The sequence below is a fragment of the Cheilinus undulatus genome, linkage group 9 (assembly GCF_018320785.1).
Source record: "Cheilinus undulatus linkage group 9, ASM1832078v1, whole genome shotgun sequence".
Lineage (NCBI taxonomy): Eukaryota > Metazoa > Chordata > Actinopteri > Labriformes > Labridae > Cheilinus > Cheilinus undulatus.
In genome coordinates this window covers 49,448,111-49,475,835 of record NC_054873.1, presented here as the reverse complement: position 1 = coordinate 49,475,835, position 27,725 = coordinate 49,448,111, and the positions used below count along the sequence as shown (strand labels likewise).

Sequence of the window (27,725 nt, the reverse complement as noted above, 5' to 3'; positions counted from 1 at the left end):
GCAAGGACAATCGTCCAGTGAAATATCCTGAGCTATAACTGTAGCTCAGTTTGAATAAGCACGTACAGCACCATGAAAAAGTATTTGCCCCCTTTCTGATTCCTGAGTTTGTTGCATATTTATCACACTTAAATGTTTCAGATCATCAAACGAATTTTTATATTTCACAAAGACAACCCAAGTGAATACAAAATGCAGTTTCTAAGATTATTTAATTTTTTAAGGGGGAAAAAATCCAAACCTATCTGGCCCTATGTTAAAAAGTAATTGCCCCCTTTGTTAAATCATGAGTTAACTTTAATAATCACAGTTTTTGGAAAGCTGAGTCCAGTTTCATTCGCCACACCCAGGCCTGATTATCTCCAGATTAGTTGAATGTAGAAATCTCTTAAATAGAAGCTGTCAGACAAAGTGAAGTAGGCTACAAGATCTCAGAAAGAAATGCATCATGCCACCATCCAAAAAAATTCGAGACCAGATGACAAACAAAGTGACTGAAAACTATCAGTCTGGAAAAGGTTACAAAGACATTTCCAAGGCTCTGGGACTCCAGAGAACCACGGTCAGAGCCATTACCCACAAATGGAGAAAACTGGGACCAGTGGTGAACCTTCCCAGGAGTGGTCAGCCAACCAAAATGACTCCAAGAGTGCAACCACTACGCATCCATGAGGTCACAGAAGAACCCAGAACCACATCCAAAAACCTGCAGGCCTCACTGGCCTCAGTCAAGGTAATATTTCAAATTGAGACATAAAAAAGTCACAAATCACCACAAAAGAGCCACGTGTTGAGTATAACTGGGTTAGTGGAAACGAGCCCTCTTTAATGGCAGTTTAAAGGTTGCCTGTCTGAGCTTCATGATAACATCTGACATCCCAGGATTGATAGAAACTCCCGGAAACAGCCAGGATAACTGAGCTGACTGAGACGACACCAGTAACCAGTCCAGGGGAGACTGCCTGAGGAAGACGGTGAAATATCCATCACAGAGGGCAGAGAGAGGGTCAAAAGGGGTCACATCATCAGCAGCAGCTCTGATTGGATGATTATGGCTAAACTGTGTCAGCAGCTCTGTCAGTGGATTGCCCACAGCTGTGCAGGACTGTTTGCAGGGGATGAAACTTTGGGTAAGTGGCTCAGTAGTGGTGGCATCTTAAGCCCCCTTCTTATTTGTGACATATTAAAAAACAAGAAATCTGGAAGGGGGTAAAGCGTCTTTGCACCGCCGTGTATTCAGATGTGATTATTTTTGCACGTTTCTGGTGAGTTGTTGATGTCTGAAGACCTTTGTATTTCACCTGCATGGAGAGTTAAACCTTAAAAACACACTTCAGTGGCACACTTTGGCATCAAGCCTTCATCAGTGACTTCCTGGTAGAGGTTTTTTCTTGTTAATTCTGAAATCAAAACCATTTCTGCTTATAAGCAGCACAGCAGAGCTGACAGAGGATTGAGAGGAATTATAAAGGTTCAACTTTTTAAATCAGTTAAATTTAAAAACTTTGGCCGCAGCATTTTTGGCAACCTGAGTCATGTGGTGGAGGATGATTGAGGCAGCAGTAAAAGAGTTATAAAGGACAATATGGCTCTAAGAAAAGGCAGAAATTACACTCTCAAAGTCCTCTTTATAACTAACATAATTGTTTTTGTACAACATTGTTATTTTTTTTCCATTATTTTTCCTAAGGTGAGTCCCATGAGCACCTGCCGTACAGGTGGCAGGTAAAGGACAGTGGCAGAGGAACCTGGAAGGACCTTCCTGACATGGAGGAGATCGAGAAGGCCTACTGTGACCCGGGGCGAGACACCAGCGGCAAGGTGGTTTTACCTCTTCAAAGGTGTGTAAAGAAGAAAGCATGGAGATAAACACACAGTTATCTATCTAGAACAGAGGCTCTCAATCTGGGGGTTGGGACCCCCTTGGGGGTCGACAGATGCCTAAAAAAACAAAGAATATTTTCTTAATGATTTCAAAAAGTAAGTCTGCTCACAGATTTGGCTGGGCCCCCGGCAGACCCACATCATGGACCCTCCAAATTTGTGATGTATTGACGATGCCGGTGTGTGTGTGTGTGTTGGATCAGTAGCATCGGTGCTAGCATCCTGGCTAACAGTTACTGCAATTTGGAGCTGAAACTATGTCAAACTACTGTTGGGTTCTAATCTTTGCAGCATTTATTTTTGACTTTTTTAACCCATTTTTGCCACTGTACATCTATTTTCATCCCTTTTCTCACAATTTTTTGCCACTTTTAACGCCATTTTACCACCGTTTCTGCCCATTTTTGCCACTTCTAAACCAACAATGACTTTCCGCCTATTTTTGCCTCTGTTGACCTATAATTACAACCTTTAACCCCTTTTCACCACTTTTTTCTGTTTTTTGTCGCCTCAGTTAACCCATTTTGCTAGATTAACCCTTTACCTACTGACCCGGCACAGAGTATTATTACCGTAACTCTGTCAAAGTTTGTCGGATCAGAAAAATTCCAACAGTGTTGGAAAGCTGAGAATTGTGGGCATGCGCACATATATGATTCATTACAGTACTCACAACCATATGACGTGGGCATTCATAGCAAAACACCAGAAGTATCACGAGACCGCTACACAGATTCTCAACACTGTAACTCCTCCAAAGTTTGCTCAATCTAATAAATTCCAAAGCTGACAGAGAGCTGAGAATCTGTGCTTTCCAGCAATATATGATGTGTGGTATATATATTACGGTAATGTCGAACAGCACTGCGAAAACGGCAGCTTTGGCAGAAGACGAATGAGAAAGGAGAGTGAAGGAAGAGAGTAAAAGGAGAGCGAGTGAGAGTGGTGTTTAATTTTCAAAAAATAGCGTTAGATAGTGGCATTTGTGTGTGTCTGTCATGTGTAATAACAATATGTTACTGAGAATGTTGAGAATGCATTTTTCCACCTTTATTTGCACTAATTGTCTCTTATGTATATAGTTATCTTTTGCACTGTTTTGCACACCCAGAGTCCTAGACTCCAAAAATGACTGGTGATTGTTCTAAACATGTATAGGTTCACATTTCAAATGTCAAATCAAAACTTCATGAGCAATAACAACATTTCTTCTCATAAAAGCCATGAAAAACAAATCTGTTTTTGTGTTTTTCTTCTTTTAAACTGCTGACAATTCCATATAATGTGCAATAATCATTAACCAGATGTTGAAAAGTCAAGTTCAAGTACTCCTGGGAAAAGGGACCAAAGCTCTCAGACTTAGGGCATTCCCTGACTATTTTACAGCCATAATAACACAATATGTCCAAATCATCATGTTTAGACTCAGCAGGTAAAGGGTTAAACAAATATTTCCAACTTTACAATTCCATTTTACTGCCTTTTCCACTCATTTTTCCACTTTAAACTCATTTCTGCCACTTTTAAATCCAATTCCACCAATTTTAATGCCCATTTTTGCAACTTTTAATAATTTCTGCTACTTTTAAAATCCCATTTCACCACCTTTTCTGCCCATTTCCCCATCTTTGACCCATTTCAATTCTTTTACATTTTTAAGATGGCTATACTATGGCACAAATGAATTAAAAAGACAGTTGTTACTTTGATAAGGATGGTTATTAATAAGATAAAAACAAAAAATACAATAAAATAAGGATATAACTTAACTTTACAATGAGCCATGATTTTGCTGACTTCATGGGCCCCCAGTTTGGCTGGGCCCCTTTATCCCCCCTTATGGACGACCTTGTCTCGACATGACTATTCTTGAATGATCATGGCTGTTTCAACCACCTTCAGGTCCAGAGGGGGTCCCCGGTCTCTGACACTGTTATTTTGGGGGTTACGGGCTGAAAAGGTTGAGAACCCCTGCCCTAAAACATGAAGTATTTGTTTTATTGTTTACTAAAATCAGTCTCTGAAATGTACAGGAATTGTTAAACTCTCTCTGGTTGCTTTCAGCTTTCTGTTCTTCAAAAAGCAGCCGGTTAAGTTCATGACGATGACGTGTGGAGGGTCTGCTGTTCGTCGACTGACCACAACACCCTCCGCCTCAAACCCTCAAAACGTCAGTCTTTCCACTCAGTGGCTTTGGTACTGGAAGGACAACAATGGGAATTGGATGGAGTATGGAAAGGTCAGACTTTCACTGATAGCGCCGTGGTGTCGCTCTGTTCTTTCATTGTGTTTATGTAGCAGCTCTGAAACTCAAACAGTAGGAGTCATACGCCAACAGGTCTGATGAGGCGTTGAGCAGAGAGATAATAACTAGCTTTATGTTACATTTTACTGCATTGGTAGACCTAATTATAATGCATTTTAGGTTGTATTTGAATCCTCAAGATTCTGTGCTCACATGCAACTTTGCAAAGCTGATGATTGGCCTTATCCCATGACTGTTGTCAGGCAGATCCATCTTGGCAAGGTTTGGCAAGGCTCAGATCCTGGCATCTTTGTTTTAAACTCCAGTCAGGCTTTCATGTGTCTTCCACTGAGGAGAGGCTTCCATCCAGCAGTGATGGTTGTCCCATCTCCACACTGGATCTCTGGAGCTCAGCCAGAGTGACCATCAGGTTCCTAGTCTCCTCTCTTACTGAGGCCCTTCTCCCCTGATTGCTCCGTTTGATCAGGAAACCAGCTCTAGAAGAGTCCTGGTTGGTCCAGACTTCTTCCATGTGAGAATTTTGAAGGCCAGTGTTCTCTTTGGGAACCTTCAGAGCAGCAGAAATGTTTCTGTAGTCTTCACCAGATCTGTTCCTGTCAACAATCCAGTCTCTAAACTCTGCAGCTCCTTTGACCTTTAACCTCATGGCTTGGTTTCTGCTCTGATATCATTGTCAGCTGTGAGGCCTTCTATAGAGAGGCGTGAGCCTTTAAAACCCTGTCCAATCTGGTTAATTTAGACTCCAGTCGAGGTGTAGAAACATCTCAGCAGCAATCAGAGTAATGGAGGAGCCTGAGCTACACTTATAACAACCTCTTGAAGCTAGTTTTCCATTTCTCTCTCTAGGGAAATACTGCCCCACTGGCCACAGTCACCTCTCAAGCTCTGGAGGGTGTGTACCAGGCAAACATAGACACAGAGATTCAGTTCAAAGTGGGCGATCAGATGTATACGCTCCACTTTAAAGGCGAGACAGGAGGCCTGCAGATGTACCAGCAGAATATGAACTACAAAACCAAGAGAGAGGTCAGACGGAGGCCCCTCTTTGTGTCTGCTCAGGATGTGGTGATTCAGAGGTATGGACATCTTTCTAACAGTAACAGACAGGGATCTGGATTCTAACGGCTGCCCTGGATTTTATTCTCATGTTTCCTCACCCGTCAGACTATGATTGTTTCCATCAATAATCACTGTTTGTCTCTACTGTAGCCAATCAGCGCACATCTCCAGATCCTCCACAGCCGAGAGCTTCCCATCATACTGGGACAAGACTGCACTACCAGATATAGGATACAAGGTATCTTAGAGATTTTTAAATCATTTTTGTTTGAGTATCAAATACATTCAATGAAAATGATCCGATAAAAGCTAAGAAGATTCTGTCGCGCCAGTAGTCGAGTGGTTAAGGCGCATGCCGTGTACACAGGCGACCCGGGTTCGAATCTGGCCCATGGCACTATTTCCTGCATGTCTCTCCCCGCTCTCTCCCCTGTTTCCGACTCTATCCACTGTCCTATCAAATAAAGGCAAAAAGGCCAAAAATAAAATCTTTAAAAAAAAAAAAGCTAAGAAGATTCTTAGCTATGGCACACTAGTACAAACCCATGCTGCATGCATTCCACACAGCCAGCAGCCTTGGTTCCCACACATAGAGATGAGAAGATGGCGTTGCCTTAGAGCAGGGGTTCTCAACCTTTTCAGACCGCGACCCCCAAAATAACAGTGCCAGAGAGAGGGGACCCCCCTGGACCTGAAGGTGACTGAACACAGTCATGAACATTTAAGAATAGTCATGTGGAGACAAGGCCGCCCATTAGGGGGAAAATGGCCCAGCCAAACTGGGGGCCAGCAAAATCCTGGTCCATTGTAAAGTTAAGCTGTGGTATTTAATGTTTAACCTGAATCATAACCACTCTTATCAAAGAAACACATATCTTTATAATTCATTGGTGCAGTAAGTAGCCCTCTTAAAAATGTTAATCCTTTTGTTTTAAACAAAAAAACATTAAAAATAGATAAAATGGGTTAATAATGGCAAAAAAATGCTGGAAAAGGTGGTGAAATTGGAGGTTAAAAGTAGCAGAAATGGTTTAGAAGTGCCAAAAATTAGATTAAAATGCCAAAAATTATTTAAAAAATGGCAAAAATAGGTTAAAGTGGCAAAAAGGGCATATTTAGTGGTAAAAGGGGATTAAAAAAGTGGCTGAAATGGCACTAAAGTAGCAAAAATAGGTATGAAATTTGGTGAAATGGGATGATAAAATTGATATAAACAGGCAAAAAGGGTAAGCTGGGGCAGAAATAGTCAGAAATGGGATAAACTGGCAAAAATTGGCATATCAAATTGTGAAACCTGGCGTAAAAAGGGTTCATAGTGGCAATAAAGGGTCAGCAGAGCCAACAACAGGTGGAGAGTGGCAAGATTTGGTTTAGAAGTGGCAAAAACAGGCAGAAAAAAAGGGTGGAAAGGGTTTAAAACTGACAAAAATGGGTTTTAAGTGGCAAAAATGTGTTAAAGTTGGCGGGAAAAAAGTGATGACAACAGGTTGAAATCTGCCAAAATTGGTGTAAGGTGGAAACAGTGTAAATTAAAAAATATTTCTATTATTTCAAGGCATCCGGAGACCCCTGTCAGTGTCCCATGACCCCAAATGGGGTCCCGCCCCCAACGTTGAGAACCACTGCCTTAGAGAGCAGCAGTCAGTTCTCAGGGCTTTCAGTAAAGCTATAAACTCAGACCAGTGAACACTAAAAGTCATCACCAACTGGTCAAACAACCCATCAATATATATATATTACAGTTTGAATGGAGCGTTTGATCAGAGTTGTTGGGCTGAACCTCATAAATATTATCAAAACTTACTTTAACTGACTTTTAATTCTGATGCCAATTAATCTAGGATTCAAATTTAACAAATAAACCAGAAAATCAGGCTGACTTCTCTAGCAACGACCTAGTGGATTGTGCTACTGATGGCTTTTAAATACAGTTTTTAAGAAAACACCCATTTGCCATTTCTCCAGATGACATTTGCTTTTGTAGTTCAAAATAGCATGTGAAGCATAAATAAATATTAAATCCAGTAGCTAAACACCAAATTTGCCTTGTTGCTTCTTCATCTTTAAATGTATTTTCTATTATGATCTCTTCATCTGAACTGTGCTCTTCTTTCAGCTCATACCTCTCTCCAAATCAGAGGAATATGAAAAGATCAAAATGACGTTTAACCAGACCATGTCAGCGAGTAAAATTCACAAGATCCAGAGGATCCAGAACCCTTCTCTGTGGAAAGTCTTTCACTTGTAAGTCTGACTGTTAGACCTGGTTGTTAGGCTTCTAAAAAATCAACATAATGGAAGTTTAATGCTTCACAGGGATCAATCCAAAGACATACCACCCAAATACTGCTCCCTTTAACTTGTGCCATCAGTTAAAGCTGGACCATGGAGAGAAGAAGCCATACGTGAACCGGATCCAGAAAGTCTGAGATTAATGCATTTAAAAATTATACACTTTTGACAGCCCTAGTTAAAAGCCAAAAGCCAAAATTACTGCTTGAATTTAAAATTTTCTCATCATATGGCTTCTTTTAGTGCTTCCTCTTTTCATTAGTAGCATCAGTATCATTGATCCAGTTATTTTTATGATGAGCTGAAGGACACCAAAAGCAGAGCCTAAAGCAGCCGTCAGTCAAAAAGTAAAAGTAATACTTGGCTGAGTGACTTTGACATTTTCTTATCCCTGTTTTCAGGCAAAGAGAGCAGATGAAAAAGAGGAACAGAGGAAAAGCGGTGAAAGAGAAGTACTTGTTCCACGGGACGAACGAGACTCTGATCGAGGCGATCTGTGATCAGAACTTTGACTGGAGGATGTGTGGAGCCAACGGGACGTCCTATGGCAGAGGTACGGAGAAAATTCCTAACATTACTAAGAAATATTCTGTTAAAAGCTGAACTCTTTCTTTAGGATTGTGACTCTAATGCAGAGATACTCAAGGCTGACTCTTTTGTGAGGATTTGTGGCTCTTTTATGTCTATATTAGAAATATTATTCCCCCATAAAAAAACATAAATAAGGAAACTTTTACCTCAGAAATTATCCATTGCACTTTGTTTCCCACACTTCTACAGCAGGCTTTATTTGTCAAACTTAACTGTCAACCTTTATTTTTTGTCTGTATATTTTTTTGCCCTTATTTGTAATTTTTTTGCCAATTTTTTTCCTTTTATGCCACTTTTTGCCCATTTGAAGGTGCCTCTTGCCATTAGATGTCACTTTTCCTATTTTCCCCACTCTTTTACTGCCTTTTTGTGAAATTTTGTTATTTTTCACTCATTTGCCCCCACAATTTTGCCTACTTTAGTCGTTTTTCATTCATTTCCCCAACCTTTTTGCTGCTTTTTGCATATTTTAGTCATTTTTAATTAATTTCCTCCACCTCTTTGCAATTTTAGTTATCTTTTACCATCCCCCCCCCCCTTTTTTAGCTGCTTTTTGCCAATATTAGTCATTTTTCACTCATTTTCTTCCACCTTTTTTGCTGCTTTTTGCCAATTTTAGTCATTTTTCACTCATTTTCCCCCACCTCTATGCTGCAGTTTGCCAATTTTAGTTATTTTTCACTCATTTTCCCCAACCTTTTTGCTGATTTTTTGCCTAATTTAGTCATTTTTCACTCATTTTCCCTCACCCTTTTGCTGCTTTTCCCAATTTTAGTCATTTTTTACTCATTTTCCCCCTTTATGCTGTATTTTACCAATTTTAGTCATTTTTTACTCATTTTCCCCCTTTATGCTGTATTTTACCAATTTTAGTCATTTTTACTCATTTTCCCCCACATTTTTGCTGCTTTTTGCTAATTTTAGTCACTTTGCAATTTTTTTTTTTTTTTTGCAGTTTTTGCAGCTTTTTTTCTACCCTTATTTCTACCTGTAAGTCATTTTCTGGCCACTTTTTTGCAGCTTTTTCACCTATTTTGCCAGCTTAAACTTATTTTTATTGCCACTTTAATCCTTTTTTGCCACTTAGATTGTGGCTCTTGCAAAGGTATTTTTCAACAATTCGGCTCTTTGGCTGAGCAGGGTTGAGTAACACTGATCTACTGTGTTATTTCTCAGGCAGCTACTTTGCCAGAGAGGCGTCCTACTCTGACTCGTATGTCAGAGTCAAAGAAGGTCAACAGAGGACGATGTTTGTTGCTCTGGTCTTAGTTGGAGAGTACATTAAAGGAAGCAGCAGCTACGTCCGACCTCCACTTAAAGCCGACAACAAAACCCTCTATGACAGCTGTGTGGACAATGAGCGCAACCCCAGCATCTATGTTGTGTTTGAAAAACAACAGATTTATCCCGAGTATCTTATCAACTACTCAAAGACTCAGTAGTCCTGCACACTATCCCTAGTACCACAATGGACCCTCTTTGGCCTTCAAAACTGCCTTAGTTCTTCATGGAATGGATTCACCAAGATACTGGGAATGTTCCTCTGGAATTTCACTCAATTGCTTTCACTTTTGTGACCAGTATGGAGGCCTGGAGGGCCAAACAGCAGCTTCCAATGAACCCTGTATGGAGCTGAAACACCAACTATTTAATTCTCCTTAAGTTTAAATAAGCGCAGGCTTACATCACCTGATAACCACAGAAACTCTGAGATATTAGTGCAAACTGTAAGTTTTGTTCATGTTGGAACCAAATACAGCATGGGGACACCACTTAAGAAGCTTAAATCTAGGGATGTCAAAAGATTACAGTTTTTAATCATGATTGATCTCAGAATTTATTTTATGTTAGATTTATTATTGGGCTTTTCGTGTCTATTCCATAGAGGAGGGCAGTGGATAGAGTTGGAAACAAGAGAAGAGTGAGGAAAGACATACTGCAAAGGGCCACTGGCCAGATTTGAACCTGGGCCGCCAGCGTTCATGGGTAGTGCCTTAGACCGCTGGGCCATCAGTGCCCACAATCTCAGACTTTCTGTAGTTAATCATGATTGATCACATTCTTTTCATTGCACTTTCAAATTCCACTATTCTGCATTCAAATTTGTTTCTGTGTCATTATGGATTTATCTACCGTCTTAAACTAACAGTAACTGACTTCCTGTCATGCCCTGATCCTGGACTCTTTACACATAGATGAACAGAGAGAGGAGGAGCTCCTTCCACCATGATTTCAGGGTCTTAGATTTAAAAAATGTAAAGGAGTACAATCTATGCACACATTTTTTGGTGCAATGAATGCAAATATTGTCAGCATTCCAAAAGTCTATCTCAACGCATCGTTACTTTTGTTGCCAAGGCCAAGCTCGACTGCATCTATTTTTTCTGGGCTTTTTCAAGTCGCGTCTCATTTCTTAAAGGAAGGTTTTCACGCTTGCCCCTTAACCCTCTGTTTCAAGGGGCAAGGGTAAGACAAAGGGGAAGAGCTTAGGGCAAGGGTAGAAATGGGATTAGCCCTTAGTATCTCAGGTCTTGTGCATGAGTGAGGGTAGAATGGACTGTGAGATCAACTGGCGGGTTGGTGCAGCATCGGCGGTATTGTTGACGTTGTACAAGACTGTTTCGGTGGTTTGGTCTTCCAGGTGAGTCCAACTAGGAGGAGACCTCTTGGTGGACCCAGGACCTGCTGGATGGATAATATATCTCATCTGGCCTGGGAACACCTTGGAATTTCTCAGGAAGAGCTGGAAAATTATGCCAGGGAGAGGGATGTTTGGGTGGACCGCGACCCTACCCTGGATGAGTGGAAGAAAATGGATGGATGGATAGATGGATGGATGGATCTAGAGCCTGACGAGGTTGTGTCAATCCTCCTTCCTGTCTGATTGGTGCCCTCAGGTGTGCTTACATGCCATTAAGGCCTTTTTTTAGCCTCAATTATTGGCCCAAACCTGCCCAAAAGTTCTGCACAGTACTGTAAATATTCTCTCTTGTATGTATATTTTTAGGGCAGCTTCGTCACTTTATTAAAATGTTATTTTAGTGTATTTTATATTATTTTTGTAATTATATAAATTGAGCCTCTCCTCTTAATAATTCGACATGACTGTGACAGTGAACACTTTAGACAAAGAGGCTGAAAGTCTATTAAAGGTCATTGATTCAAATGTAAATAAAGCATACTGATGATGACAAATGTTTTCAGATGTGGGATTAAAAACACAACACACCCACAACAAAATCTCATGAAATATATATTTAATCAATCACAAGTGGCAAACAACCCGTCTTAAATGTACAACAGGCACTTCAAGTCTTCAGTCATAAATCGGTTTCTGAAATTCTCAACCTTCTTAGAACAAATCCTAAACATTAGCTGGATTCAAATTAACATGACGTACCTACACGAGAGCTGGTGAAGAAGCTATTTGATTTTCAAACAGATTTAAATTTCTCTGTTAAGTCTGTTAATGAGTGTTAAAATCAGGAGGAAGGTGATGGTTATCGTAGGCGGTTTATCTTACAGTGACTAAAGTAACCTGGATTAAATTATGAGGACTAATTCCTCTCCTTCCCTTGAACCTCTCCTGTCAGTAAAATAGCAGTTTTTAGTCAAGTGCACTGTGACAAACGTCACAAAGACTTAAACAATCAGTAACACAGGGACAGAGTGTCACAGATCCGCTCAGGGGTCCTGCATCTTCTGGTGGTGATACACGATATGATTGGCTGTTTGCTGGTATGACGACGTGACACAATGTGACTGGCTTAAAGTTGGAGAGTTTATTGTTTTACATTCAGTTGATATCACCTCGGATATGCTGGGTTCTTCTGCCCTTTAGCTAGTTAACTGTTGTTTTAGGACCTGATATTAAAAATCGATACAAACCCATTAAAAAAACGCTGTGAAACCCTCATCAGTAGTCTTAAACGTACAGACAATCTCAGTGTGCCACGCCATCATACAGCTGTAAAGCCAATCACATGTGGAACACCAGCAGACGCAGGACCCGGGGCAGATCTGACATCCTGGTACCCACAACGGCCATACTGAAGGTATAAAACCAGAGACTTTAAGAACAAACCTGTAATATGATGAGGATATAGTCCCATTTAGTCCCATGTTTCTAGAGTCATAACAGGAGAATTAAGTCATGTTATTGCTTGAACAAAGTTATGATATAATGAGTTGAAAGTCTTCACTTCAGATTTGCAGTCTTTCTAGAGTCCTGATTTTTATTAAAACATGAGTCCTTGCTAGAATTAAAGGGGACATATTTGACCCTTCTAAGACAAGTTTATATCGGTCTGAGAGGTCCCCAAACCATGTCTGTGAAGTCTGTTGCTGAAAAAACACTCCAGTATTGGATTTTTGCATGTCTAAAACCCCTCTGTTTCAGCCCTGCTCAGAACGAGCCGTTTCTGTGGCTTTAAATGTTACTGAGCTGTCTGACTCCGCCCCTGACTCCACCCCTCTCTTGAGGGGATTGTGGACAAGCCAGGGGAACATATTTGTGTTAGAAAAACCTGAAAAGGCGATTTTTGTATAATATGTCCCCTTTAACGTCACAAAGTGCTCCAAGTTTCTGATATTTTTCTTTCAAATTAAAATGTTATTCTTCTGATATCTCCATTTGTGTGGCCTCAGCTCTTTGATAGAAAACCGAGGACCAATGTCAGCCTTTGCTGTGGAAGACTTTGTCTGTACGATGCTAAATTAAACAGTTTAATTATTAAATAGGATGGAAGTATTAAAATATAAAATATAAGAGTGCAGCTTGGTGAAGGAATGTGCAAACTTTCAGGTTTTTCTGTCAGATTTGATCTCAACTTTGCTGCAAGTTTAGATCTTGTTCATTGAATTAACAGCAATAACAATCATCAGAAAGTTTAAAAATAAAATGCAAAAATCTACAGAAGCCACAAGTGAACATGCATCCATGCTCTTCATTTTTCCATTTGTTTTCTAGAGATTTCAGCTCATTTATTTGGTCATCTTTGGATATCAATGCTGATTTTCCAGTAACACTGAGTTATTTTCTCAAGATCTTAACTTATTTATCTTACTATCTCAAAATAACAAAGCTGCTTTTCCCTGGGATTATAATTTAATTTCTCAAGATCTCAGGAAGCAACAGACTTTCAAGCAAAACAACAGCATTTACTAGCTGAGATAAAGAGAAATACGTAGAGAACTTAAGAAAACGACTTAAATTTACTCATAATTGTCTGAAAAGAAGTGAATAAATGTTTGGATAAATGTCCACTTAGGCTTCCATACAAATCAATAAAACAATCATTATCATACAGTGCAATAAAGAGGAGGTAATTTTGTTAAAGTGAAAATAAAATAAGTTGATAAGTTGCTGAAAAATTATTTCCCATATTTCCTTTTAAAGCCTGTTTGTATTAATTTAAAATCAAATAAATCTATATTTATTTAAACTGTTTAGAGGATTATTGTCACTCTGTTCTATAAATGATTCCTCCATTTCTGATCAAGCTTTAGTTTTACATCCTTGAGCTTCTTTTACCTCCTTTTTATTCATCACCAAAACACCCGATGAAACCCTCTGCAGGGATTTAAAAGAAGCTTCAGTTTCACAGTAAATGAATGTTTAATTTTCTGATGGAGAGTTTAAGTCACCGTTTCCTACGCCTCGTCTTTTAAGTTTGATAAAAATACCGTTTTTAGGTCCCAGAGTGCTCGACGACTTCAGCTCCAGAGGAACCTGCAGGAAGATACAGAAAGTAATGTAAAGAAACCCTAATTTCATTCTCTATGCACACTACGAGAAGGCCATGTGATCAACACTACATTATGAAACTGTTCAAAGACTCAGGATTTAATACAGATATGAACAAAGTTTTGTGCCACAAGTGTTAGTTATTAAATTCAGTTCAGGTGTATAAAATCAACACCTAGCTATGCCATCTCCATTTGCCAACATTTGACCTCATGACTTCAAGTGTGGCGCTTGATGGACGCCATCTTTGCAATAAGACGTGCTTATATCCTACAGCCCAGGATTCTTCACTATCAGTGGCGGAGCCATTTCTTGCTATATGTGGACTATGCAAATGCACAGGGCCCCACAAGCCACTAGGGGGCCTCAAAGCTGAATGTTCATACTCCTCTGAAGAGAATTAAAATGGCCTGTCTTTATCCCTTATATGCTTAAAAATAAATGTCAGAATAAAAAAAGAAAAGACACATTAATAAATCGAGGGTGTTGTTGTTGTAAAGATGTCTACAATGCCATCGTCCAGTGGAAGTCATTTCTCAGATATTTGCCTCTTAACACTACTTTAAGATTAATTCATCAAGCTAATGTGTATTTGATAGGCCTAAAATAATTAACACTCGTTATTTTTATTTACTAAGTGACTAAGAAATATCTGGCCTATTGTTGATTATTTCCGACTCCTGTGGCAGAGGATTACTGCTAACTCAACCGAGTTAGTTGCAGCCTCCCTCTTTGCCACATTTATTAGAATATCTATTGTGACAATACAGCTTGCAGGTTTGAATAATGCTGCCTCCTTTCCCACAGTTGAGTTTTTGATGTTTTTTATTTAAAAGAACCATAATATCACAAACATCAGTAAGTGTAATGTAAATTCTGCTATATACGAGTGTTAGCTCTGCCCACAGTAAAAAAAAAATTGGGTTAAGAGCATAGATACTTTGATATGAGGGGTTATCATGACTGTAGCCTCTTTTGCTCATGAAGTGTTGTAGATTGTGGTTCTTGGATCATCTAATGGATTAGGAACCCCTCCACCATAATTTAGCCCCCCCCCCAACAGTGTCTTACTTAGGGCCCTGACATAGCTAGAAACAGCCCTAATCAGTGGAGTCAAACTTTTGCTAAAATCAGTCAGAAGAGCAAAAACATCTTTTCCAACAAGAAAAGCTTTAAGTGTGGTTCTTTGCTCTTTTTTCAAATAAAGAAATGTGAACTGATAAAACTACAGCTATAGACCTTAGTACCCGCCCACTTCAACATTCAAACCCTACATTAACATTTAGCAAAATCCTTTTTACAGCGTTTCTAATACATTTAAAAGCTGACAAAGCTACAAGACTGTGCACAAATTTTTATACATGGATGACATCACCAATCAGAGACGTTGCTGTTGCACTCTAGGATTATGGGTACTAGGGCTGGGCAATTACTCGCAATTACATTAAATTGCAATATGACCTGCTGCAATTTATAAATTGCAAAGGTTGCAATATTTCTTTAACCTGAAATTGGTCAGAATACCAGTTTCATACCAGTATTATACTTTTTTGCAGCAGAGATTTCATGAACATACTGCAAATATTTAAGTTTTTTAGGATAAAAATCCTTGTTTGACTAATGAATATGTTTTTCTGATTCAAAACGAGATAAAAATTAAAATGATCATCCTCTTCAACATAGCAATTGATATCAAATTTGCAATAAGAGCCAAAATAATCATAATCACAGTTAGATATTTGTTTTAAACTGCTTTTCCCCAGTGTATAATTATCTAAAATGGTTTACATTATTATACAGAATAATTTATTTCTTGTCTTGTCTTAAATCGCAATTGCAATAGTGGGGAAAAAAAATCGCAATTAGATTACTTTTGCAAATCATTCAGTCCTAGTGGGTACTGTAGTTTTTTGGGCAGAGATTGTGAATAAACAATTATTATTATTATTATTTTTAAATGTTGATATCTTACAAACGTTTGTCTTCTACAGGAGCGTCCACTCAGGTGGCTCTTGATAAGATTAACTTGGATATTTCTGACAATATGGCTAATAATCAGATCTGCTGTAGAGAAAATAAATGGGAATTTTACTTTCAGAAGCAAACTGTTGAGCTCTTTAGCTGCACCCACACTAATCTCTTTACTAGCTGCTTTTATTTACAAGCTTGCAGTCACTTGAACTAAACCTCACCCTTAGTTTACCCACTCCTTCTCCTCAAATGAATCTGATTGGTCATTCCCTGCAAGGTTATTCTAGTTAACTAAAACTAACTAAATAACTAAAACTAAAATGTAAAAACAATCTTAGTTAACTGAAACTAAATAAAAACTAAGCTTTACAAATAAAACGAAAACTAACTCTAACTGTATTGTGTGCTTACAAAATGAACTAAAATAAAACAGAATTAGAGACAAAATCTCCTAGTTTTAGTCTTTGACTCTAGCATGAACACCCAAGCCTGGAGAGAGTAAAATTGCCTGATTTGACTGAAGACAGCTTCACACAAAGGTAATTTCAGGTCTTGAGTTGTACACCACCATTAAATTTGAATAATTACAGTGAAAAGTAAAGCACCCTTTTGGCGACAAAACTAAAACTAACACTAAAACTAATAAAAACTAAACTAAAACTAAGCAATTTTGCAAAATAAAAACTGAACTGAACTACAAAGCAGCAGTAAAAACTAATTAAAACTAAACTGAAATTTAAAACAAAATGTAAAAACTAAATACAAATTAAAACTAATGAAAAAACCCTGATTCAATGGCTGGGATATCAGCTTAAAGCTTTGTTAGATGGATCTAAACTGATGACAGACATGCCTGAGTAACACTTTTAGCCCAAAATCAAAAGTAATTGCATCGATGTGATCATTGATGTTTTAGAAGGACTAAGAGATGAAACATAAAATTAAAAACCAGAGGACCACAAACTAGGAATGGGTATTATTTGGGTTTTTTTCTAATATTGGTGCTAAACTGACACTTTTTATATGGTGCTGGTGCCTAAACGGTGCCTGAATCGATACTTCTAAGAGGATAAAGTCAGCAGAAAACCATCTGGGTATCATAAATGAGTCGCAGAAATATCTAAATATGATTCCAGTTGAATACGGGATGAGAAAAGGAAACCTGATTTTCTTGCCTTCCATTTAGAGAAGCAGGGTATGAAAATGCAGTATCAATATCTGAGTTGTAATTTGGTCCAGTAGGTATCAGATGTGTTGGTACCAGGTTTTCGATACTCGTCCCTACCAAAAACATTTCCCTGAGGAACTCAACACTGTTGTTATCATTTTAGAGAACATGTTTAAAGTTTCCGGCTGTATGTTGGCCAGTTTAGTGTCTGGAAGAAAACAGCAGTAGCTTTTAACATGCTGTTGTCTTTAAAGTATGAAACCCACCTTAGTCTCTGAGCAGGCCTCAATGCTGAATCTGTGGATCAGACGCACCAGAGCCATCCTGATCTCCAGCTGGGCAAGCCGCATCCCCACACAGTTACGAGGACCGGCCCCGAACGGGAGGTAGACGAACGGATGTCGGCTGGCCTTAGCCTCCGGTGTGAACCTGCAGATCAACCAAAGGTTTTATTTGTTTACAGTAATCAGAGCAGGAGTGACAGGGGTCTGAATGTCCAGTAGTTTATCTGACTGTGAGAGCATCGTCTCACCGCTCAGGGATAAACTTCTCCGGCTCCGGCCAGTACTCCGGGTCATGATGGAGGAAGCCAGCAGGGATCTCCAGAGTGACTCCTTTAGGGAGGAACTGACCGTTCACCTCAATGTCATGTTCGATTTCTCTCGCAAACCTTTGCAGGAAAAATACCACAAATTAATATTTTATTTCACAAAAATCATTTCCCTATTGACTTTATAAATTGTGGCACAAATCTAGTGAGAAAGCACATTAGATTTTCTCTTAACCGTGCTAACTTTACCTGAATCCAGGAGGGTAGAGGCGCAGAGATTCACTGACAACCATGTCTAAATACTTCAGCTCCTGGACATTTGAGTAATCTGGAGACTCCTGCAGCCACAGAAAACACAAAATTTTGCTTTAACATGTTTTTAAGTGGGCCTGGGGTTTCTTAAAAAAAATTAACATATCCTCATCATAATCAGGAGGATTCTCAGCCTCCATCCTAAACCATGGGTCAGTCATGACAAATGTGAGCGGTGGAGCACACTCACATGTCTGGTGAAGAACTCGTCAACCTCCTCCTGGACCTTCTGTTGGCATTCGGGGTGGAGGGCGAGGAGGTAGCAGGTGAAGGCCAGCGTGTTGCTGCTCGTTTCGTATCCTGCGAGGAGGAAGATCAGAGCCTGACCCACGATCTCATCCTCCGTGATCATCTTCCTCTGTGGGCGTCTATTCGGGGACTCCTGGGCGCCGGCGCGGTCATCCTGATCGGAGGCTGACGATGGCGTCTGCTGGTTTCTGTGGTCGAGCTCATCGCTGTGGTTCCCCGTGTCGAACTGTTCCAGAGAAACACTCTCTGTGCTGGTTCGAGCGTCCAACATCAGCTGGAGGAAGTCCCGGCGCCTCTGAATGAGAAATAAATCAATAAGGATGCCAAAACTATAAAAACAAGTTTGTCATTATTTGCTGTCATGTGTTGGAACTCTCACATTTTCAAAATTAGTTAAGGTTTTATAAATATTAAAGAATGTGTGAGGTTTAAATGTGCAGGAGTTTGCCAGAAGTGAGGTTTCCTTGGGCTTCCATTCTTGCTGCCATGAGATTTATTATATTGTAGTTTAACTTTCAGGGAATATGTAAATGAATGAAAACTGGTCTCAGAGGTCCCCAAAACATGCCTGTGAAGTTTGTTGCTGAAAAACCACTCCAATAATGGATTCTCACATGTCTAAAAACCCCTCTGTTTCAGCCCTGCTCAGAACAAGCTGTTTCTGTGACTGTGGCTTTAAATGTCACTGAGCTGTCTGACTCCGCCCCTGACTCCGCCCATCTAAGGAAATGGATCTGAATCTCCTGATCCTCCTCTCAGCGGGGAACTAAGAGGAGGATCAGGAGAGGAAAGCGGAACTTTCTTCAAAGCAGGGAGGGCCAACTGAACCTGGGGGTGGAGCTAACCCCCCACATGACATCATGAGGGGAAAATCTGAGAGCGGCTTGTTTCAGCACACATTTTCTGAAAGGTGGAGAAAGAGAGGAGGGTAGGGAATGGATTTTTCTGATTCTTTGGGGGATTGTGGACAGGCCAGGACATATTTTTGCTAGAAAAGCCTGAAAAAGTGATTTTTACATAAAATGAGACCTTAAAAGTTCACCTGTTCAGGCGGCTGCTCCTCTCTCTGTTTGATGATTTTCTGGATGCTGTTGATGAAGAAATGATTCATTTTGTCCCGTCGTTTGTTGGGAATGACTCCCGCCAGAGGAGCTGCGATGAATGGAAAAGCAACTGGACACAAACAAAAGTTTAGGTGTTATTTTACAGCAGAGGTCATAGACAACATTAGTACAAGGGTCAGCATCTCTTGGAGGATGCTTTGGGGGCCGGACTTTTAAATAAACCAAAATAAAATAGTTATGATGGGCTAATTTTGTGTGTTTATTTTTGTTTTATCCCAAAATGTATGTAATCCTTAAACTTTAACCATCATCTATGCTGGGGGTGTCAGATTCTGAAGTCAGATCTAACCTGAGGGCCTCAGAGGGTCAACATTTTACAAAACTGTCACCCTAATTATCCCCAGTAATAAATTATGGGTGAAAAATTAGCACTGATGATAAATGATTTTGAGATTTAAAAAGTCAAAATGATAAGTTAAAGGTCAAAACATGGAATAAGATGTTAAAAAAAATACTTGTAAAATGCAAATATATAAAATTGGAAGTTGCAATCATGTTTTTAAGGCAAAAATATGACTTCAAATTTTTAAATTTGTACCTAAAAGATCAAAATATGAGATAAACATACAAAATAATCAATGTAAAAGGACAAAATATGAGATAAAAGCCTTAATAATAGATTGAAGTCATAATTGTACAATGCAAAATTAAAAATATGAAATGAATTTCTTTCCCCCCATTTCTTTTTATCTAATTATTTTTACTTGTTATTTTTTCACATCTATATAGGATATTTGATATCATCAAGGTTAAGTTCTCATTTTTATACTGGAGTTAATCTGAAGACCTAATACTGGTAGGCCACTTAAAATAAGAATATGATCTGACCTTGCAGGCCGGGTATAACTGTGCCACAGGCCGGATTTGGCCCCCGGGCCTTGAGTTTGACACCCTTGATCTATGTCATAGCCTGCCACTAGGGGGTGTTTAGGATATTTCTGAGGCTGTTGTGTCGTCCATCTTTTTGTCCATCAACCATGAATTTTCAATAGACAGGGTAAGGCATGTGCAGCATTTCAGGCAGGAAAGAGGGAGACTTGTTTCTCAGCTACAACTATCTAATAAACAACCAGCACAGTAGTTGAATATTCTCAATTTTCTAATATTCTCAGGTGGATTTCTGTAAACTCATCAAGCATCAAAAGTAAATACATGCCAGTCTTATTGTTTTTGGTTGATTTAATAGCTGTAGGAATTTAAAACTTTTCAACATATTTTTCTTTCTCCTATTTTCTGACTTTAATAATCTTCTGGGGGCCAGCTGGGAAGCTGAGGGGGGCAGATGTGGTGAAGATCAGTGCTCTAGAGCAGACATGGCTGTGCAATATCAAATAAAAGCAGGGAAAAAGGGTATCCCACAATGCAATACAACACAGTAGGATAATTGGACCACAATCCTGCAATAACTGATGTGTTGCACAACATCTGATTAACTGAAGAATATGAAACACTCCTGAGGAGGTAAGGTTCAGGTTGAATGCATTTAATCTCTGCAGATGTTAGTTTCACACCTTATTGCTCCATCTTTTTACCGCCATCTGACACTATCCTCCCTCTATTCTGTTCAAATAACATTCATTCACACCAGGAGCTCTCCCTAAGAGTCATGATGTATAGAGCTAGTGAGTCAAACAGGCAGTAAATTCAGTTTAGAGCACAGTTTTTAAATCAAATCTCCTCCAAACAGCTAATCATTCAAGTTTCATCAAAACCTGAATTTTCTTTTTCTCATCAGATATTTCAACACACCGTAATGACCTTCTGTTTACCTTCCCTAATAGTCATTTTGCCGAGCTGGCCTTGAACGCATCCTAATGTAACGCATCATCTGGTTTACAGATTAAAGTAACTCTTATCCTGCTAGTTTCAACACACAGATTTCAACACTGGATTTCTGCTGCAACCAACAGGACGTACTACACAGCCTGGGAGTGCTAACCACAGGAAGAGGAGGAGGAGCTGGAGTTTGTCCAGACAGTCAGGTGATGCATTTTCGTCTGAGCCCTAGCCCTACAGATTTATCCTAAGAGCTCGTGCTCTCTTTGACTGAACAGAATTATCATGCATTTTGAAGATCCAACAGCTCATTTTAGTCTCTTTAACAAAAAATCCTACTTTCATCTGAGTTTATACTATCATAATCAATTTTTAGCTGTTTAAAGCCTCGTCTTCCTCATGAAAAAAGTTCAACAAGCATTTCTATTAATGAAATCAACGCTGTTGTCTGGACTTTCCTATTTAAATGTCTTCAAGGTAAACTCGATAACAGGACTCACTGAAAAACATCATAATGGGCCGAAAGAAAGAAAAGGTGAAGAACATCTGGGCGTGGCTGACAAACGGGTCATCTGGGTTGTTCTGAGAGTCCACCTGAGTAGCGAACGCCACACTGGCAATGACGTCCATGGTGAAGCAGCCAAAACACCTGCAGGAGCACGAGAACATGAGGAGTTAAGGATGAAACGAGAAACGTTAACTCTGATAGAGTCTCTTAGCCCCATGTGTGATTACTTGTGGATGTCAAAGGCCTCTCCTGACTCGGCGTGGGCATTCAGGTTGTTCATCAGGGCGTCGATGGCTGTGTTGATCAGCGGGACCATCTAGAGCAGAAAACAGTTGACAATTTAAGCTGCTGAAACTTTGATTACAGAGCAGACATGCCAAACTGTCAAATAATATTCAGAACATTTCAATACTGATGCTTCTAAATGACCTACACAGCAAATTTGAACATTTTCAAGAAGATTCTGTAAAGTTACTGAAACATCTCGGTTGCCAAGAAGCCAAATTCAAAGAGTTCAAAGCATGATGACAAGAGGAGCATCTATTTGAATTCTAAACTTTCCCAGTGAGTCCTCAAGTAGACTAAAGAAGGAGATTTATCTTTAGAGAATAAGTGTCAGATGTCACAGCAGAATAACTGTCGTACCGTTTTGGTTTACGAAATATAAACCTTTGTCCTTAAAGACAACAAACTAGACATGTATGATACTGATTTTTTTATGTTACTTAATATGGCAATATTAACAAATTAAATTTAGCCGATATGAATATTTAAACGTACTTCAGACCTAAAATTTCAGTCCTTAAAACAGACTTTAAAGTGTAAGAAATGATGATGAAGAGACTTCAGCCTTCGTAGGTTGTCTGGCTGATATTTACAGCTGATAAAGGAAAACTATTATAGCCTAAATATCGACTGTAAATATCAGTAGATCATATCTGCTGACAGCAATATTATGCCACCAAAATAGAGCATCCCTACAACAAATGTGTGTAAAATGTCAGCAAAGACGTTAAGAATAAACATTTTTTAAAAGTGTTTGTAAATAGCACCAGTGAATTGTCGTTAAATACGAAAAAAAGGATGCATAATGATGGCCTATGTGATACGGTGGCCCTGAGGGCCAACTGCAATAAAAGAAATAAACAAATGCAAAAAATATAACAAAAAGCACTAAATATTCAATACTATGCAAAAATATTTCACAAATAAATTCTATGTAACATGAAAAATTTAACCGATGGCAAAAATATGAAGTAAAAATGCACAATCTTTTTTGAAAAACACTTAATTATTTAATGCAACACAAAAATTTTGTGAAATGCAAAAAAAATCCATGCACAAAATCTATGCAAAACACACAAAAATAAATAGCAAATGCAAAAATATTTCATGAAACATAAATACATTTAGCGATATATAAGGATATTTTATAAAAAAGCAGAAGACATTTAAAAAGGGTTAAATTATTTCTTAAAAGCAACTAAATTTAATAAAACAAAACACAATTAACAAGCAGAGAAGTATTTCTTAAAAAGTCACTTCATAAAACACAAAAAAATCCTGACATGAAAAGAAATAAGGACTTTTTTTAAAGATACGCAAAAACATTTGGCAACGTACAGAAATTTTGATACAGAAAAAATATTTTCTTAAAAGCAAAACCATTAAGAAAAGAAAAAATGAGAAACCCGCAAAAAATCACAACTAGACAAATAGAGAGTATCAAATATGAATATAAACATATAATGACTTTCTCCATTAGACGTTTTCACATTTTATTCAACTCCTTTGCATGAAAGTGAAATATTTTGAATTTACTTTTTTTTTTTTTTTTTTTTGCATTCTATCAAATATCTTTGAGTTCAGTGGAATATTTTTAAGGTAAATTACAAAGGTTTTGCCACTGCCTATAAGGGCCACTATAGCATTAACACCTTAACAACAAAGGTTTCTTTGAGCTGAAATAAGGTCTGAAACTCAAAGTAAAAGGTTTTAGCTTATTTCCATTAAATGAAGACGAGATGGAGGATCTGTATGAAAAATCCTAGAAGTCAAATCTTTGCTCTGAAGGAGAAACAGTTTAACGAACGGACTCAGTGGACTCTGAAGTTTCCCCTCTAATAACAAAGGAACTCCTCATAGACTGAAATAGGACGCTGGTTTTAAATTTGTGGTGATTTTACTGAGTTCAAACTGGCACACGCTCACTCAGCCCACTCATATCTCACCTCTTTCATCTTGGCAGCGCTGAACGACGGGGTCAGGATGCTCCGAACTCTCTTCCAGCGCTCGTTCCTCAGCAGGAGCAGACAGTCAGACATGGGTTTGGTGGCAAAGCGAAAAGCCTTCACAGAAAGAGAGGAGGCAAACATCTCCCATCACTCTTATTTGAACAGTGAAGGTCAAATAACCAGGAAGCAGTGTCTGATCATTCACGCACCATTCTGTTTGGAAAGCTGCTGAACTGTCTGACCATCACCTGCCGGAGCATGTCAGGATCCGCCACCACCACCACCGGTCTACGGCCCAAATAATACCTGAAACATATCCATCAATTAAAGTCTCGATCAATGAGAAAACTATTCAAAAACTATTTTAAAGGAAAGTATCTTCAATCATTTTTAAGGGTAATGGGTATTTATTTTACTCACCCACAGACTCTTCCATGTGTCTTTATGAGATCACTCATAGGCTGGAAAAACCCCTGAGAAGAAAGACGGAGACCGACAAGTATAACAGGATTTATATCCAAACATAAAGCACATTTTAAAAACCTTTGTGTCTCTTTTTTGCGATTTATAAAAGGTTTTTGCAGGAAATGTATAATCTGAAAAAACATCTTTAAAAAAAACTTAAAATATATATTTTCTAAACAAAATGTTGACTCATGCACTTTCCAAAACTAACAGACTGTCTCTAAATTTCTGTCCACATCAAATGTTGTCAGTCTTGTCTATTAGAGAGAAGTAAAGAGCAAAGTAGAAAAGAAAAGAGACAGACATAAATATAGTCCAGTGGATAAATCAGCCGTATCTCACCTCTCGAAACAGGAAAAGGTTGCCATAGAAAGGCACGGTCTTTGGATGTTTGATGCCGTATCGAGACAGGAAGGAGAACGGGTAAATAGAGTACCTGAAAGTCAGAGCACAAAGCCGTAATAATGAGAAGAATAAAAGAAAACACAGGCTAACAGGAGTTTATGTTGAAGGAACCAGTAGTTTAGACATCGTTTAATCGTGTAATGATGTTGTTAAATAGCAGGTTTGAGTCCATCAGCTGGAAGAGCCTCAGGGAAAAATTACAGCAGAAAAAGAGTCAGAGCCTTAGAGCCTAATTCACTGAGTTCTGAACCCATAACATTTACAATCTCACACCCTCGCTGTTCTGCAAATCTTAACTAGTATTTTCATGTGTTGTTTCCGCTTAAAACTCAAATTTTGTCAGCCATACTTGTCCTTAAGCCATCTACAGTTAACTAGTCTAGATAAATATCCTACATCAAGATATAAAACAAAAATAAAGCCTGATTTGATTCAAATTATTAAAAGCGCAGTGCAGAAACTAAATTCACTTTATGTGCTTCTTTGAATAAAATATTAAGATTAGTTGGAACATCTGAATTTACGACAGAAGAAAAGTAAATTTGTTCTTGCCACACTGGCAGGCTATCTATTTATTTTTTTACAAATTACAAGCACTTCAGGCCTATTTTCATAAACATGTTAAAATTAGATGTTAATATTGAGTTGCTGAGTGAATTAAGCATAATGAGGTTTAATTAGATTATTTTCTACTAGAGATTAGAAAATAAAATATTCCAATATCTGGGCTTTAGCATTACTGATCACCTAAGACTGATCCATAAACTATCAGTTTGTTAACTGGTAAGAAAAAAAGGCTTAAAGAAGAATTTAAAACGGATGCATCTGAATGGTCTATGATGCAAACTAGAACAGTTACATTTAAGTTTTTCTGTACTTTTATTTTTAATGTCTTTGCTGCTATTAAAGACCCTGTAAAATGGTAATAAATCTGTATCCAGGTTTCTTGTATAACAGGCCACTGTGTTATGAACCCCCAGGTCAAAATTCAGTCAAATAAAACATCTCTAAGTTTATAAAGTTAAGCTTCCAAATAATGAAAAGGCAGTAAAATCTGCTCCAGTTTGGTGCGGGCGTGTCTGTTGAATGAGCTGAAGCCACGCCCACTCGCTCGGAATAAGATCTCACATTTTAAAAAATACTACAACCTGACTGGAGGAAAGCACTCATGCTTTAAGCCTGCCTCTTGGTCTAACGTTGACATTACAATCAGAGCACTTTACAAAACACAGCAAAAAATAAAAAGCTTTATCAAAGTCACTATTTTTCAGAAAAAGTAATAGCTAATGTAAAAATATGAAGCATGACATTTAAAGATTTGCAAACATGTTTTAATAACATGTCACAAAAAAGCAAAATCATTTCTCTACATGTATCTTAAAAAAAGGGGGAAAAATACATACATTAATTTCTTGTTTAAGTTCATTTTCCTTTTAAAGTCATCTCAAGTGCTTTCAAAGAACTCTGTGCAGGATGAGTTTGGTATTTTTTTTTATAGATTACATAACTGACCACATGAGCTACAGCAAAACAAACAAACAAGGCTTTAATAGAATAACCAACCAGTAGAGAAGACCCAGAAAGATGAGGAAGAGGCTGAGGGTCACAGATGATCCACTGGCCTTAATGTTGAATATATTTAGGAAGTCAATGACAGACTCCATGATGTTAAATCTCCTCTCAGTCAGCCATCAAAAGAACAGACACCCTCTGGGAGAAAAAGGAGAACAGAAAATGTCAGGTTGTTATAAAATCTGCTGAATGTTTGTTTATGGCACAACCATATAACTGTTATGAAAGCTAAGGACAAAAAACTCTTATATCAAACAAGATCACGCATCATTTTTATGACCTACAGAAATGATGCTGCCTTCACATTTTAGTTCCAACCTTAATTGAACCAGTCTTTATTATTTTGTGGACTTTGCTCTTAGACGGGTTTGTCTCTTGAGGGTCAGTCGGTTTCCAAGTCAACCTGTCAATTATTTGTTCCCTTTAGTAGCCTTAGAAGGATGCTCACCTCTCCCCTTCATTATAAACACTGGTGGTGTTACGATTTAACTTGTGACCGTGTTAACTGGTGACTTCCTCTCAGTGGTTGCCATGTTAACAACAGCTGTTGAATCTCCGCGAACGTCTTTGTTGATATTGGTAACACACGTATGTGTTGAGTTTTACTTAGCTACTGCTAACGAAGAGATTTGAACCAATAACAACCACTGTAGCACAGACACATTATTCAGGAAGTCTCCAGTTAACACGGTCACAAGTTACAACGAAACTGGAATCCCTTTAAATTACATTCCACCTCTTGCGTTTGGAGCTCCTAAACATGCCACAATCTAATGGAAATAAAACCCAGATAAAATACCTTCAACCATGAAACTGTGAAGGTTTTATAATGTTTTATAACTCCGTGTTTGGGACACTGAACTTGCGTAACTCGGGTCAAATGTGATGCTAGGCTACCGGCGACAGTCTAACATCTCAAACTATGAGCCATTTATCAAGTGTTTACTGTTTGGGATTTAAAGGGATAACGTTATATTCTATTGTCTGGATAAAATCCCCCATAACATTTTTAAAATGTAACCAAAAGAGATAAAACTTACCTCTCTAGCAGTGACCAGTCCTCTCTCCTCACTTGTAAATAAAGTCTTCCTCTTCTTTACACGACCGGCAGCCAAATTAAACAACGAGCGCATCACTGCCACCTACTGTCCGATCTGCAGCACCACAACCCAAACCCAATCCTGTTTTTAACATTTGATGGCAGTCTAAAATTAAAATCCGTGTAGTTTTTCTAAAACCTTTAACAAACAATGCGTACATATCAGCCCAAATTTGCACAATTGTGAGCTATACAAGACTTACGCTTTATTTCAACGTGCTTCAGCAAATACTTTATCACAAACAGACAGCAAAGGGAAACGTCAGGCTTATGATTTAGAAAGGGGTGGGTTCACAAGACGGTGATAAAGCTCATGAAATTATTAAAGGTATTTAAAAGAAATATTAAAAAGTTAACAAAATCAATAAACAAATTTCCCTCTGTCCTCTCACTTACTATCTATAGAAGGGGGTTTGACTGATTTCTTTTTAAAAATAGATTTTAATTTTTTAAA

At 38.5% G+C, this 27,725-nt stretch overlaps 2 protein-coding genes across 2 annotated transcripts; one reads left to right on the top strand and one right to left on the bottom strand.

Moving 5' to 3' along the window:
* Positions 1 to 1,051: 1,051 nt before the first annotated feature.
* LOC121514836 (protein mono-ADP-ribosyltransferase PARP12-like) lies at positions 1,052 to 11,163 on the top strand. Its single transcript, XM_041795207.1, has 8 exons — positions 1,052 to 1,130; positions 1,691 to 1,841; positions 3,949 to 4,123; positions 4,997 to 5,226; positions 5,360 to 5,447; positions 7,326 to 7,453; positions 7,903 to 8,054; positions 9,269 to 11,163. The coding sequence occupies exons 1-8, from the start codon at positions 1,052 to 1,054 to the stop codon at positions 9,532 to 9,534; spliced, it is 1,269 nt and encodes a 422-aa protein (XP_041651141.1). The 3' UTR covers positions 9,535 to 11,163.
* A 2,527-nt stretch (positions 11,164 to 13,690) lies between these two features.
* tbxas1 (thromboxane A synthase 1 (platelet)) lies at positions 13,691 to 27,277 on the bottom strand. The gene is made up of 14 exons (XM_041794551.1): positions 27,213 to 27,277; positions 26,164 to 26,310; positions 24,538 to 24,631; positions 24,151 to 24,203; positions 23,940 to 24,036; positions 23,728 to 23,844; positions 21,724 to 21,812; positions 21,489 to 21,637; positions 19,131 to 19,261; positions 18,030 to 18,383; positions 17,777 to 17,865; positions 17,510 to 17,647; positions 17,244 to 17,406; positions 13,691 to 13,823 (listed from the first exon to the last, which is right to left on the bottom strand). The coding sequence occupies exons 2-14, from the start codon at positions 26,262 to 26,264 to the stop codon at positions 13,710 to 13,712; spliced, it is 1,689 nt and encodes a 562-aa protein (XP_041650485.1). The 5' UTR covers positions 26,265 to 26,310; positions 27,213 to 27,277; the 3' UTR covers positions 13,691 to 13,709.
* Positions 27,278 to 27,725: the final 448 nt, after the last annotated feature.